At 42.8% G+C, this 14,627-nt stretch overlaps 1 protein-coding gene across 2 annotated transcripts in view; it reads right to left on the bottom strand.

The window, feature by feature from the left end:
- The window catches only part of eif2s2 (eukaryotic translation initiation factor 2, subunit 2 beta), a 64,157-nt gene that overhangs the window by 17,768 nt on the left and 31,762 nt on the right, over window positions 1-14,627 (bottom strand). For both annotated transcript variants that reach the window (XM_068000219.1, XM_068000218.1), the window contains 2 exons: window positions 10,791-10,939; window positions 5,906-5,962 (listed from right to left, as the gene is read on the bottom strand). In XM_068000219.1, coding sequence (XP_067856320.1) covers window positions 5,906-5,962; window positions 10,791-10,939 — 206 coding nt within the window. The remainder of the gene's footprint in view (window positions 1-5,905; window positions 5,963-10,790; window positions 10,940-14,627) is intronic.

Below are 14,627 nucleotides of genomic sequence, written 5' to 3'. Positions count from 1 at the left end.
AAAAGGGAGAAAAGGATAGACCTATTAATTACAGGCCAGTCAGTCTAACCTCGGTGGTAGGCCAATTATTGGAATCAATTTTGAGCGACAGTCTCAACAGTCATTTAGAAAGGCACGGATTAATCAAGGACAGTCAGCATGGATTTGTCAAGGGAAGGTTGTGTCTGACTAACTTGATTGAATTTTTTGAAGAGGTAACAAGGAAGATCGATGAGGGTAGCGGGTTTGATGTATCTACATGGATTTTGACAAGGTTCCACATGGCAGACTGGTCAAAAAAGTAAAAGCCCATGGAAGCCAAGGGAAAGTGGCAAATTGGATCCAAAACTGGCTCAGTGGCAGGAAGCGAAGGGTAATGGTCGATGGGTGTTTTTGTGACTGGAAGGCTGTTTCCAGGGGGTTCCGCAGGGCTCAGTACTAGGTCCCTTGCTTTTTGAGATATATATTAATTATTTAGACTTGTGTAGGGGCATGATTAAGAAGTTTGTGGAGCATCCGCGATGCAGAGAAACTCGTGGATAGCACGTTTAGCGAGTTGGTCACACCGCAGGTAAAGGGAGTACAGGCAGGAAGTGAATGGGTGACCACCAGGCAGGGTAAGAGGTGCAGGCAGGTAGTGCAGGGGTCCCCTGTGGCCATCCCCCTCTCAAACAGGTATACCGTTTTGGATACTGTTGGGGGTGATGGCTCACCAGAAGGTGGCAGCGGCCAGGTTCATGGCACCGTGGTTGGCTCTGCTGCACAGGAGGGCAGGAAAAAGAGTGGCAGAGCTCTAGTGATAGGGGACTCGATTGTAAGGGGAACAGACAGGCGTTTCTGTGGACGCAACCGAGACTCCAGGATGGTATGTTGCCTCCCTGGTGCAAGGGTCAGGGATGTCTCGGAGCGGCTGCAGGACATTCTGGAGGGGGAGGTTGAACAGCCAGTTGTCATGGTGCATATAGGTACCAACGATATAGGTAAAAAACGGGATGAGGTCCTACAAGCTGAATTTAGGGAGTTAGGAGTTAAACTAAAAAGTAGGACCTCAAAGGTAGTAATCTCAGGATTGCTACCAGTGCCACAGGCTAGTCAGAGTAGGAATGACAGGATAGCTAGGATGAATACGTGGCTTGAGAGATGGTGCAACAGGGAGGGATTCAAATTCCTGGGACATTGGAACCGGTTCTGAGGGCGGTGGGACCAGTACAAATTGGACGGTCTGCATCTGGGCAGGACTGGAACCAATGTCCTAGGGGGAGTGTTTGCTAGTGCTGTTGGGGAGGGTTTAAACTAATGTGGCAGGGCGATGGGAACCGATGCAGGAAGTCAGTGGGAAGTAAAGTGGTGACAGAAACAAAAGGCAGTAAGGGAGAGTGTACAAAACATGACCGGACAGATGGTCTGAGAAAGCAGGGCAAAGACCAAGGGAAGTCTAGATTAAACTGCATTTATTTCAATGCAAGAAGTCTGATGGGCAAGGTAAATGAACTCAGGGCATGGATGGGTACATGGGACTGGGATGTTATAGCTATTACTGAAACATGGCTAAGGGAGGGGCAGGACTGGCAGCTCAATGTTCCAGGGTACAGGTGCTATAGGAAAGATAGAGCAGGAGGCAAGAGAGGAGGGGGAGTTGCATTCTTGATTAGGGAGAACATCACGGCAGTAGTGAGAGAGGATATATCCGAGGGTTCGCCCACGGAGTCTATATGGGTAGAACTGAAAAATAAGAAGGGAGAGATCACTTTGATTGGATTGTACTACAGACCCCCAAATAGTCAACGGGAAATTGAGGAGCAAATATGTAAGGAGATTACAGACAGCTGCAAGAAAAATAGGGTGGTAATAGTAGGGGACTTTAACTTTCCCAACATTGACTGGGACAGCCATAGCATTAGGGGCTTGGATGGGGAGAAATTTGTTGAGTGCATTCAGGAGGAATTTCTCATTCAGTATGTGGATGGCCCGACTAGAGAGGGGGCAAAACTTGACGACCTCTTGGGAAATAAGGAAGGGCAGGTGACAGAAGTGTTAGTGAGGGATCACTTTGGGACCAGTGATCATAATTCCATTAGTTTTAAGATAGCTATGGAGAATGATAGGTCTGGCCCAAAAGTTAAAATTCTAAATTGGGGAAAGGCCAATTTTGATGGTATTAGACAGGAACTTTCAGAAGTTGATTGGGAGAGTCTGTTGGCAGGCAAAGGGACGTCTGGTAAGTGGGAAGCCTTCAAAAGTGTGTTAACCAGGGTTCAGGGTAAGCACATTCCTTATAAAGTGAAGGGCAAGGCTGGTAGAAGTAGGGAACCTTGGATGACTCGGGAGATTGAGGCCCAAGTCAGAAAGGAGGCATATGACATGCATAGGCAGCTGGGATCAAGTGGATCCCTTGAAGAGTATAGAGATTGCCGGAGTAGAGTTAAGAGAGAAATCAGGAGGGCAAAAAGGGGACATGAGATTGCTTTGGCAGATAAGGCAAAGGTGAATCCAAAGAGCTTCTACAAATACATAAAGGGCAAAAGAGTAACTAGGGAGAGAGTAGGGCCTCTTAAGGATCAACAAGGTCATCTATGTGCGGAACCACAAGAGATGGGTGAGATCCTAAATGAATATTTCGCATCGGTATTTACGGTTGAGAAAGGCATGGATGTTAGGGAACTTGGGGAAATAGTGATGTCTTGAGGAGTGTACATATTACAGAGAGGGAGGTGCTGGAAGTCTTAACGCGCATCAAGGTAGATAAATCTCCGGGACCTGATGAAATGTATCCCAGGACGTTATGGGAGGTTAGGGAGGAAATTGCGGGTCCCCTAGCAGAGATATTTGAATCATCGACATCTACAGGTGAGGTGTCTGAAGATTGGAGGGTAGCAAATGTTGTGTCTTTGTTTAAGAAGGACGGCAGGGAAAAGCCTGGGAACTACAGACCGGTGAGCCTGACATCTGTAGTGGGTAAGTTGTTAGAGGGTATTCTGAGAGACAGGATCTACAGGCATTTGGAGAGGCAGGGACTGATTAGGAACAGTCAGCATGGTTTTGTGAGAGGAAAATCATGTCTCTCAAATTTGATTGAGTTTTTTGAAGGGGTAACCAAGAAGATAGATGAGGGCTGTGCAGTAGACGTGGTCTACATGGACTTCTGCAAAGCCTTTGACAAGGTACCGCATGGTAGGTTGTTACATAAGGTTAGATCTCACGGGATCCAAGGTGAGGTAGCCAATTGGATACAAAATTGGATTGACGGCAGAAGACAGAGGGTGGTTGTGGAGGGTTGTTTATCAAACTGGAGGCCTGTGACCAGCGGTGTGCCTCAGGGATCGGTGCTGGGTCCGCTGTTATTTGTTATTTATATTAATGATTTGGATGAGAATTTAGGAGGCATGGTTAGTAAGTTTGCAGATGACACCAAGATTGGTGGCATTGTGGACAGTGAAGAAGGTTACCTAGGATTGCAACGGGATCTTGATAAATTGGGCCAGTGGGCCGATGAATGGCAGATGGAGTTTAATTTAGATAAATGTGAGGTGATGCATTTTGGTAGATCAAATCGGGCCAGGACCTACTCCGTTAATGGTAGGACGTTGGGGAGAGTTATAGAACAAAGAGATCTGGGAGTACAGGTTCATAACTCCTTGAAAGTGGAGTCACAGGTGGATAGGGTGGTGAAGAAGGCATTCAGCATGCTAGGTTTCATTGATCAGAACATTGAATACAGAAGTTGGGATGTCTTGTTGAAGTTGTACAAGACATTAGTTAGGCCACACTTGGAATACTGTGTACAGTTCTGGTCACCCTATTATAGAAAGGATATTATTAAACTAGAAGGAGTGCAGAAAAGATTTACTAGGATGCTACCGGGACTTGATGGTTTGACTTATAGGGAGAGGTTGGATAGACTGAGACTTTTTTCCCTGGAGAGTAGGAGGTTTAGGGGTGATCTTATAGAAGTCTATAAAATAAATGAGGGGCATAGATAAGGTAGATAGTCAAAATCTTTTCGCAAAGGTAGGGGAGTCTATAACGAGGGGGCATAGATTTAAGGTGAGTGGGGAGAGATACAAAAGGGTCCAGAGGGGCAATTTTTTCACTCAAAGGGTGGTGAATGTCTGGAACGAGCTGCCAGAGGCAGTAGTAGAGGCGGGTACAATTTTGTCTTTTAAAAAGCATTTGGACAGTTACATGGGTAAGATGGGTATAGAGGGATATGGGCCAAGTGCAGGCAATTGGGACTAGCTTAGTGGTATAAACTGGGCGACATGGACATGTTGGGCCGAAGGGCCTGTTTCCATGTTGTAAACTTCTATGATTCTAAGTTTGCAGATGATACAAAAATTGGCCGTGTGGTTGATAGTGTAGAGGAAAGCTATCGACTGCAGGAAGATATCAATGGACTGGTCAGGTGGGCAGAAGAGTGGCAAATGGAATTCAATCCGGAGAAGTGTGAGATAATGCATTTGGGGAGGTCAAACAAGGCACAATAATTGGGACGATACTGAGAGGTGTAGAGGAACAAAGGGACCTTGGAGTGCATGTCCACAGATCCCTGAAGTAGCAGGACAGGTGGATACAGTGGTTTAAAAGGCATATGGGATACTTTCCTTTATTAGCCGAGGCATAGAATATAAGAGCAAGGAGGTTATGCTGGAGCTGTATAAAACATTGGTTAGGCCACAGCCTGAGTTCTGGTCACCACATTACAGGAAAGATGTGATTGCACTAGAGAGGGTATAGAGCAGATTTATGAGGGTGTTGCCAGGACTGGAGAATTTTAGCTATGAGGAAAGATTGGATCGGCTGGTTGTTTTCTTTGGAACAGAGGAGACTGAGGGGTGATTTAATTGAGGGGCCTAGATAGAGTGGACAAGGAGGACCTATTTCCCTTAGCAGAAGGGTCAGTGACCAGCGTGCATAGATTTCAAGTAATTGGTAGAAGGATTAGAGGGGGAGCTGAGGAAAAATGTTTTCACCCAGAGGGTGGTAGGGGTCTGGAACTCTACCTGAAAAGGGTGGTAGAAACCCTCATCACATTTAAAAAGTACTTGGACATGCACTTGAAGTGCCATAACCTACAAGGCTATGGACCAAGTGCAGGAAAGTGAGATTAGGCTGGGTAGTTCTATTTCAACCGGCACAAACACGATGGGCCGAATGGCCACCTTCTGCGCTGTAAATTTTCTATGTTTCTATGAAAAGTACAGGGGCTTACATAGAATTTATAGCACAGAAACAGGATATTCTGCCCAACTGGTCTATGCCAATGTTTATGCCCCACGGAAGCCTCCTGCCTCCCTACTTCATCTAACCCAGCAACATAACTTTCTATTCCTTTCTCCCTCATGTACTTCTCCAGCTTCCCCTTAAACGCATCTATGCCATTCGCCTCAACTATCCCACGTGGTAGCGGGTTCCACATTCTAACCACTCTCCGGGCAAAGAAGTTTCTTCTGAATTCCTTATTGCATTCTTTATCTTACATTTATGAATGACCCCTAGTTTTGGATTTCTCCACAAGTGGGAACATCTTCTCTATGTCTATCCGATCAAACTTCATAATTTTAAAAGCTTATAATATTTAGAAGGTGGGGGGGTGGAAAGAGAGGGGGGCGTACTAGCTTGAATATGTTGAGATGTCAATAACTGAACTAATAGCGTGGAGTCAATCACTAACCTCATAACCTCACAGGAGGCCCATAACCCATTCAAGTTGAACAAGGTTATTAACACATACGGTTGAAAAATGTAAAACAGAAGGTGCACAGGAACAGAGCAAAATAAAAGGGCACGAGTTAAAATATAATTCTTTAATTTTTTTTTGAGAACAGGCTTGATTGGCATGGGGCTTCTTTAAGATTTCATTTTTTCCTACAAAAATTGAACTGAAGAGTTCAATACTAGTTATATATTTCTTAAAACTCCCTCTTACCTTGTACCCAATTCAGCCAATAAAAATGCCAGAAGATGTTTAGGTTGACGATGTAACCTAGAGGTGGAGAGGGAAACAAAACAATTCCTTATAAGTATGACTTCTTTTAATGTCAAGAACATAATGCATGCTACTGCCTACGGCACCTAGGTATTAAAGGTAACAATGTGTTATGAAGCGGGCCACTGCTTTGTTCATGGCCATACCAGTAAAAGTACAAGATCTATTAAAAAGATAACTAACATCCATTTCATGAACATTCCAGCTGGGATGAATTGAGAAAACATTTAATGAATTAGCTGCACTGCCCTTATAACAAATGCCAAATAAATTTTTTAAAAACAAGATTTATGCATAGCAGACAAAAGCATATAAAACTGCTGTTACATGAGATTATACGCCAGAATAGTTCAACGGTTATTAAAAGTCAGAAAATTTCTTTGACAACTGTCAGATAAATCACCTTTATAATATTCACAGTAGATTCAAGGGGGCAGAAATAGAAGTATGGTTTTGAGTCACTTGTTTTTATAAAATCTCATAAGATCAACAGAAATATTGATGAAAGAGGAAGGAGGGTACGGTAACAGAACTTTATAACAAAAAACTGTTTAACCATTAAGATTCTCTGTGGTCTCTTAATTTAATTGGTTTGGCAACCAGTATTCTTGTTTAAACACGAAGGGCTGATATCTCGAAGGGGCAGGAGCACAAGGGATCTGAAGTAACTAACAGTTGATGCTGAATGATCCTTGGGGTTATAACTATCTTTATTAACAGTTCAGGCTTAACCCCTGCTAGACAGGCCCCAGTGATGCCATCAGGTGAATCTGTTCAAAAAATATTTAAGAAAATGGCAAAAAAAAGTGCAGAACAAGAGATGTTCTATATTTTTTTCTAACCATTTGATTTTTTATTTCTTAAAAAACAGGGTCCAGATAGTGAGACTTGCATTTCTGTGTAGCTACCAGTCTGAGACTCAAAGACTTGCATTTATATAGCACCTTTCATGACCTCAGGACGTCCAAAAGCGCTTTACAACCAATTAAGTTCTTTTTGAGATGTAGTCACCATTGCAATACATTTAAGTAAGCTTTGACTAAGTTGTAAAGGTGCCCGAAAGATTAAAGGCACACCCTGAGCACTGTTTAAAACTGGTTTCCATATTATAAAAAGGATATAGAGGCACTGGAGAAGATACAAAAAAGTTCACAAGGATGATAACAGAACTGAGAAGATATACCTGTCAGGAAAGGCTGAACAGGCTTTTCTCCAGAAAAGAGAAGGCTGAGGGGTGACCTGATTATGAAAGGGTTTGATAGGGTAGACGTAGAAAAAACATTTCCACTTGTGGGGGGAAACCAAAACTAGGGGCCATAAATATAAGACAGTCACCAATAAATCCAATAGGAAATTCAGAAGCAACCCAAAGAGTGTTAAGAATGTGGAATTAGCTACCACATGGTGGGCTTGAGGTGAATAGCAGATGCAGTTAAGGGGAAACTAAATCTGCTATTTAGTTTCCCCTTAACTGCATGAAAGAGAAAGGAATAATGCTGATAGGGTGAAATGAAGGAGGGTGTGAAGAGGCTCGTGTGGAGCATAAATGCCAGCATGGACCTGTTGGGCCGAATAGCCTGTTTCTGTGCTGTAGACTCTAACTCTATGATTTCACATCATGCTGGAGACACACTCATTTGTTGCCCCCCACCCCCAGGTGTTTTCGGGTGACTCTGCTCCACAGTCGGATAGGGACCTGGTTCTGGGAGTTACACGCGTGCGAATTGGCCTGCCATGCTTGCCTACATAACAACAGACTAAACTTTTAGGTACTCTGTTGGCTGTAAAGCTCTTTGGTTCGCCCGGAGGTTGTGAAAGGTGCTGTGTAAGTGCAAGTTTCTTTTCTTCTTTCTTTCCAAATTTTAACAAAAATTTGCTTCCCCCCACACCAATAGTCTGCGGTGGGAGAGAACATCTGGCATTGCTCCCCGAATTCCAACGTGAATAATCAAACAGGAATCCACGGAATTGTAATAAAACAGGCAAAAATTCAAAAGTGGACATTAACACAAAAACACCTGGCAACAGGTCTGAGGCAGCAATTCAATGTAGAGATTCTGATGATGTTTAGTAACAGCTCCAGCTGCATGATCGCAGTTTACGAGTCATGCTTTGTTCCATATAAATTTCTGCAAGTTTTTCACTTCCGATATGGGCAGTGTACAGAAAAGTACAGAACTTTCTAGAACCATTACATATTTCTGTGCAAATCTGTCCTTCCATCATCTTTTGTTAGCTACAAAAGCAGAGGAGGGTCAGATGAAGACTGGACCCCTTGCAGCATCAAAGCAGAAAGGGGAGCATGGGGGAAGACAGGACTTTGTGTGGCATCAAAGCAGAAAAGGGATCAGCTTTTCGTCAGATACATCAGTGATCTGGATGAAAGAATAGAGTTGTACATCCAAGTTTGCAGAAGCCATGATGAACCTTTATAAAACACTGGTTCGGCCACAGCTGGAGTATTGTGTCCAGTTCTGGGCACCGCACTTTAGGAGAGATGTGAAGGCCTTAGAGGGGGTGCAGAAGAGATTTACTAGAATGATTGTAGGGATGAGGGACTTCAATTATGTGGGCTGACTGGAGAAGCTGGGGTTGTTCTCCTTGGAACAGAGATTGAGAGGAGATTTGATAAAGGTATTCAAAATCATGAAGGGTCTAGACAGAGTAGATAGAGAGAAACCATTCCCACCAGCAGAAGGGTCAAGAGCTAGGGGACATAGATTTAAGGTGATTGACAAAAGAACCAAAGGTGACATGAAGAAAAACTTTTTTTTAAAATATAAACAGAGCAAGGTATTAGGATCTGGAATGCACTGCCAGAGGGGGTGGTGGAGGCAGATTCAATCATGGCCTTCAAAAGGGAACTGGATAAGGACTTGAAAGGAAAAAATTTGCAGGGCTATGGGGATCGGGCAGGGGAGTGGGTCTAACTGGATTGCTCTTGCTTAAAGCAGACACGAGCTCGATGGGCTGAATAGTCTCCTTCCGTGCTGTAACCTATGATTCTATGACACCAAGTTGGGAGGCACAGTTAAGTTGTGCAGATGGGAGCAGGAAGTTACAAAGGGTCATAGGCAGATTAAGTGAGTGGGCAAAACTATGGTCGATGGAGTTCAATGTAAGGAAGTGTGAGGTTATCCACTTTGGATCCAAGAAAGACAAATCAAATTTTTTTTTTTAAGATGGTGAGACTAGGAGCTGTGGAGGAGGGAAGGGATTTGGGTGTCCAGGTATACAAATCACTAAAAGCTAGTGCACAGGTACAAAAAGGCTAACGGAATGTTGGACTTTATCTTAAGGGGGCTGCAATGCTTCAGTTGTACAGAGCCTCGGTCAGACCCCATCTGGTGTCCTGCGTGCAGTGTTTGGCATCACACCACATGAAGGATATGCTGGCCTTGGAGGGTTTCCCTGGAGTTTAGACGGTCAAGGAGTAATTTAATTGAGGTGTTTAAAATGATAAAAAAAACTGGTAGGGTAGATAGAGAAGCAATTTCCTCTCTCGGGGAAATCAGAACAAGTGGGCATAACCTTAAAATTAGAACTTGGCCATTCAGGAGTCATAGAATCATAGAATCATAGAAGTTACAACATGGAAACAGGCCCTTCGGCCCAACATGTCCATGTCGCCCAGTTTATACCACTAAGCTAGTCCCAATTGCCTGCACTTGGCCCATATCCCTCTATACCCATCTTACCCATGTAACTGTCCAAATGCTTTTTAAAAGACAAAATTGTACCCGCCTCTACTACTGCCTCTGGCAGCTCGTTCCAGACACTCACCACCCTTTGAGTGAAAAAATTGCCCCTCTGAACCCTTTTGTATCTCTCCCCTCTCACCTTAAATCTATGCCCCCTCGTTATAGACTCCCCTACCTTTGGGAAAAGATTTTGACTATCGACCTTATCTATGCCCCTCATTATTTTATAGACTTCTATAAGATCACCCCTTAACCTCCTACTCTCCAGGGAAAAAAGTCCCAGTCTGTCCAACCTCTCCCTGTAAGTGAAACCATCAAGTCCCGGTAGCATCCTAGTAAATCTTTTCTGCACTCTTTCTAGTTTAATAATATCCTTTCTATAATAGGGTGACCAGAACTGTACACAGTACTCCAAGTGTGGCCTCACCAATGCCCTGTACAACTTCAACAAGACATCCCAACTCCTGCATTCAATGTTCTGACCAATGAAACCAAGCATGCCGAATGCCTTCTTCACCACCCTATCCACCTGTGACTCCACTTTCAAGGAGCTATGAATCTGTACTCCTAGATCTCTTTGTTCTATAACTCTCCCCAACGCCCTACCATTAACGGAGTAGGTCCTGGCCCGATTTGATCTACCAAAATGCATCACCTCACATTTATCTAAATTAAACTCCATCTGCCATTCATCGGCCCACTGGCCCAATTGATCAAGATCCCGTTGCAATCCCAGATAACCTTCTTCACTGTCCACAATGCCACCAATCTTGGTGTCATCTGCAAACTTACTAACCATGCCTCCTAAATTCTCATCCAAATCATTAATATAAATAACAAATAACAGCGGACCCAGCACCGATCCCTGAGGCAAATCTGGAACAATCTCCTCTTTTCCCTCCCCCCACCAAGAGGTTGTGGATGCTGAATGAAAAAACACACACACCCACACACACTATTCTCTATATACATCAAATTAAAACTCGCTCACTGACAAAAACAGACTTCCGTTTTGGGTCAGTGTTGGTGATCAGATGAAATGGAAATTAATTGTGATGGATTGACCACTGGAAATCTACAATGAAACACAGCTCAAAGACGAGGAGGCAGTGCTGGGAACTTACAGTTTGCAGATATCTGTGAAATTCACAAAGGACGTCTTCTTGGTTCCTACTCTGACCACCTGAGGTGGTTTCATGACAAACTTTCGCTTCTCTCCCGCCACCATATCAGGATTTTTTTCTCGCATTATTGTAAATACACGAGCCAGCAACTAGAGAGAAAAAAACACACATTTCATATCAATACAATCATGCCCTGAGCATGACTTACAGACACATGCACGGGAGACGCATAAACAATTGGTCAACCTCTGTTCATAAATACAAGAACCTACAGGAGACCTATGAGAAGTGTGCATAGAGCAGTTATACCAATAAAGCAATCGGATGTCCTGAGGACACACTGTATAAATGAAAGTTTTTTTCTAATAATGGACAGCGCTGTAGATTCAGATTTCACCAACTCTTATTGACTTATCTTCATAGCAGGGAAGGCCATGACTCGACAACCCTAGGTGAAGAGGGGTTAGAGGGCGGAGAATAATTGGACCAGTGCGCCGACATAATTCAGTCCCAAATTTATAGTCATCACTCAGGAATTTATCACTGAAATATAAAAATGACAGTGGCCATGTGTATGTAAGCTGGTCATGCTGTAATTATACCCTCACCCCAGTGGCAACACTACAGCTCCTCCAATGGCAGGAGGCTGTAATTGCAGCAATAGAAGCTTATATAGGGTGTTTACGTTATAAATGTGGACATGGGAATTTATATTGGAAGGTGACAGGAAGTGTTTGCAAACAAGAATTTTCACATTAATATATGCATTTCTCTTCAGATTATGGTAAATTGAGGCAATGTCTGCTGAAATACCAACAAAAACTGTCCACATAAAGGAAACATTTTAATCAATTCAATCATTGTGCAGTGTAAACGCTGTTCCAACTACAGTGCATTCCTGCTGTGAAGACACATATATATGATAAATTCTTCAATAAAACAGTCAAGCTGGCTTGAATTATATTATCTATGGATGCTGGGTAGAATTACATAGAAATTTTTGCCATGTGTAGCCAACAGTTTTATCTCCTGAAATAACATCCAGGTTTTTTTTTGGACTAAACATTTAGGCCAGGCTATGAAATGCACTACCAGCACAGTCAAAAAAAAAACTGGCCAACTAACTAAAAACAAGCTGTACGTTTACATGTACAGAGGTCAACACTTTTTAAAAAAAAATACATTTTGATTTTGTAAATGAAATGGCATGTACAAATATGCTACATTTACAAATTTGTTCACCTTTTCTAAGTCAGTTGAGAAGCAATAATTAGGACAAGTGATTTGTTGCTGCTCACGTACCAGCATTTTTACTGCCGTTGAGCCTTTCTGCGCCAGTCAGGCAGCAAACTGCGCAACACATGGCAAATGTGGAGATTCACAGCATGTTGCACTGTAACAAGTCACTTGAACTAACAACCAGGCAACTACTGCAACAATTGCGAAAGAGAACAATATTTTGTTTTTTTACATTTCTGAAGGACAGAAGCAGAAGAGTAACAGTAAGGCACCGTATCTAGCAGGGAGGGAGGGAGATGACAAACAGAAAAATGCTGAACTGGTTCATTATTGGGGGAAAGAGATGTAACGGTGGTAATAATGTGCATTGAGACGGTTTCCTAGAGCAATACGTCATGGAACCAACCAGGGAACAGGCTATTTTAGATCTTGTATTGTGTAATGAGATAGTGTTAATTAGCAATCTCACAGTAAAGGATCCTCTGGGGAAGAGTGATCATAATATGATAAACTCAATGTGAAATTCTGAGTGTAATGTACTTAAGTCCGAAACTAGACTCAAACTTAAATAAAGCCAATTACATAGGTTCAAGGGGAGAGTTGGCTAAGGTAGATTGGGAAAATAAATTAAAGGGAATGACTGTTGAAAAGCAATGGCAAACATTTGAAGAAATATTTCAATATTCTCAACAAATATACATTCCATTGAGAAATAGAAAGTCCACGGGAAAAGTGATACACCCGTGGCTAACTAAAGAAGTTAAGGATAGTATTAGATTAAGAGAGGCCTATAATGTTGCCAAGAGTAGTAAACCTGAGGATTGGGAGAATTTTAGAAACCAAAGGAGGAAACAAAAAATTGATAAAAAGGGAGAAAATAGAATATGAAAGTAAACTAGCAAGAAATATAAAAACGGATTGTAAGAGCTTCTACAAGTATGTAAAACGGAAGAGAGTAGCAAAAGTAAACAATGGTCCCTTAGAGGCTGAGACAGGAGAAATTACAATGGGGAAATCAGGAAAAGGCAGATGCGTTAAACAAATATTTTGTATCCGTCTTCACAGCAGAAGACACAAAAAGCATACCAGAAACAGTGGGGAACAAAGGGCTAACGAGAGTGAGGAACTTAGAAGTAATTATCAGTGGAGAAAAAGTACTAGAGAAACTAATGGGCCTAAAAGCTGACAAATCCCCTGAACCTGATGGCCTAAATCAGAGGGTTCTAAAAGAGGTGGCTGCAGGGATAGTGGATGCATTGGTTATGATCTTCCAAAATTCCACAGATTCTAGAATGGTCCCAGCGGATTGGAAGTTAGCAAATGTAACCCCGCTATTCAAGGAGGGGAAGAGAGAAAACAGGGAACTACAGGCCAATTAGCCTGACATCAGTTGTCAGGAAAATGCTGGAATTCATTAAGAAAGTGAAAACAGGGCACTTAGAACATCATAATATGATTAGGCAGAGTCAACATGGTTTTATGAAAGGGAAATCATGTTTGACAAATTTATTAGCGTTTTTTTTTAAGGATGTAACGAACAGGGTAGATAAAGGGGAACCATTGGACGTAGTATATTTGCATTTTCAAAAGGCATTCGATAAGGTGCCATATAAAAGGTTGTTACGCAAGGTATGGGGTTGGGGGTAACATATCAGCATTGATGGAGGATTGGTTAACGGACAGAAAATAGAGAGTAAGGATAAACGGGTCATTTTCAGGTTGGGTACTGCAAGGATTGGTGCTTGGGCATCAGCTATTTACAATCTATATTAATGAATTCGATGAAGGGACCAAGTGTAATGTATCCAAGTTTGCTGATGATACAAAGCTAGGTGGGAAAGTAAGCTGCGAGATGGTGAGAAACTATTAAACATTGGTGTCCAGAGAGACTTGGGTGTCCTGGTGCAAGAAACATAAAAAGTTAGCACGCAGGCACAGCAAACAATTAGGAAAGCAAATGGCATGTTGGCCTTTCTTGCAAGGGGGTTGGAGTACAAGAGTAAGGAAGTCTTGCTACAATTGTACAGGGATTTGGTGAGACCTCACCTGGAGTACTGCATACAGTTTTGGTCACCTTACCCAAGGAAGGATATACTTGCCTTAGAGGCATTGCAACAAAGGTTCATTAGATTAATTCTTGGGATGAGAGGGTTGTCCTATGAGGAGAGGTTGAGTAGAATGGGCCTATAACTCTGGAGTTTAGAAGAATGAGAGGTGGTCTCATTGGAACATCAGATTGTGAGAGGGCTTGACAGGGTAGAGGCTGAGAGGCTGTGTCCCCTGGCTGGAGGGTCTAGAAATAGAGAGCATAGTCGCAGGATAAGGGATCGGCCATCTAAGACTGAGATAAGGAAGCATTTCTTCACTCAGAGGGTTGTGAATCTTTGGAATTCTCTACCCCAGAGGGTTGTGGATGCTGAGTCGTTGAGTGTATTCAAGGCGGAGATAAATAGATTTTTGGACTCTAGGGGAATCAAGGGACATGGGATTGGGCAAGAAAGGAGTTGAGTTTGAAGATCAGCCATGATCTTATTGAATGGCAGAGCAGGCTCAAGAGGCCGTATGGCCTACTGCTCCTATTTCTTATGTCCTCTATAA

The sequence above is a fragment of the Heptranchias perlo genome, chromosome 19 (assembly GCF_035084215.1).
Source record: "Heptranchias perlo isolate sHepPer1 chromosome 19, sHepPer1.hap1, whole genome shotgun sequence".
NCBI classification, from domain to species: domain Eukaryota; kingdom Metazoa; phylum Chordata; class Chondrichthyes; order Hexanchiformes; family Hexanchidae; genus Heptranchias; species Heptranchias perlo.
This window is presented reverse-complemented; position numbering and strand designations above follow the sequence as displayed.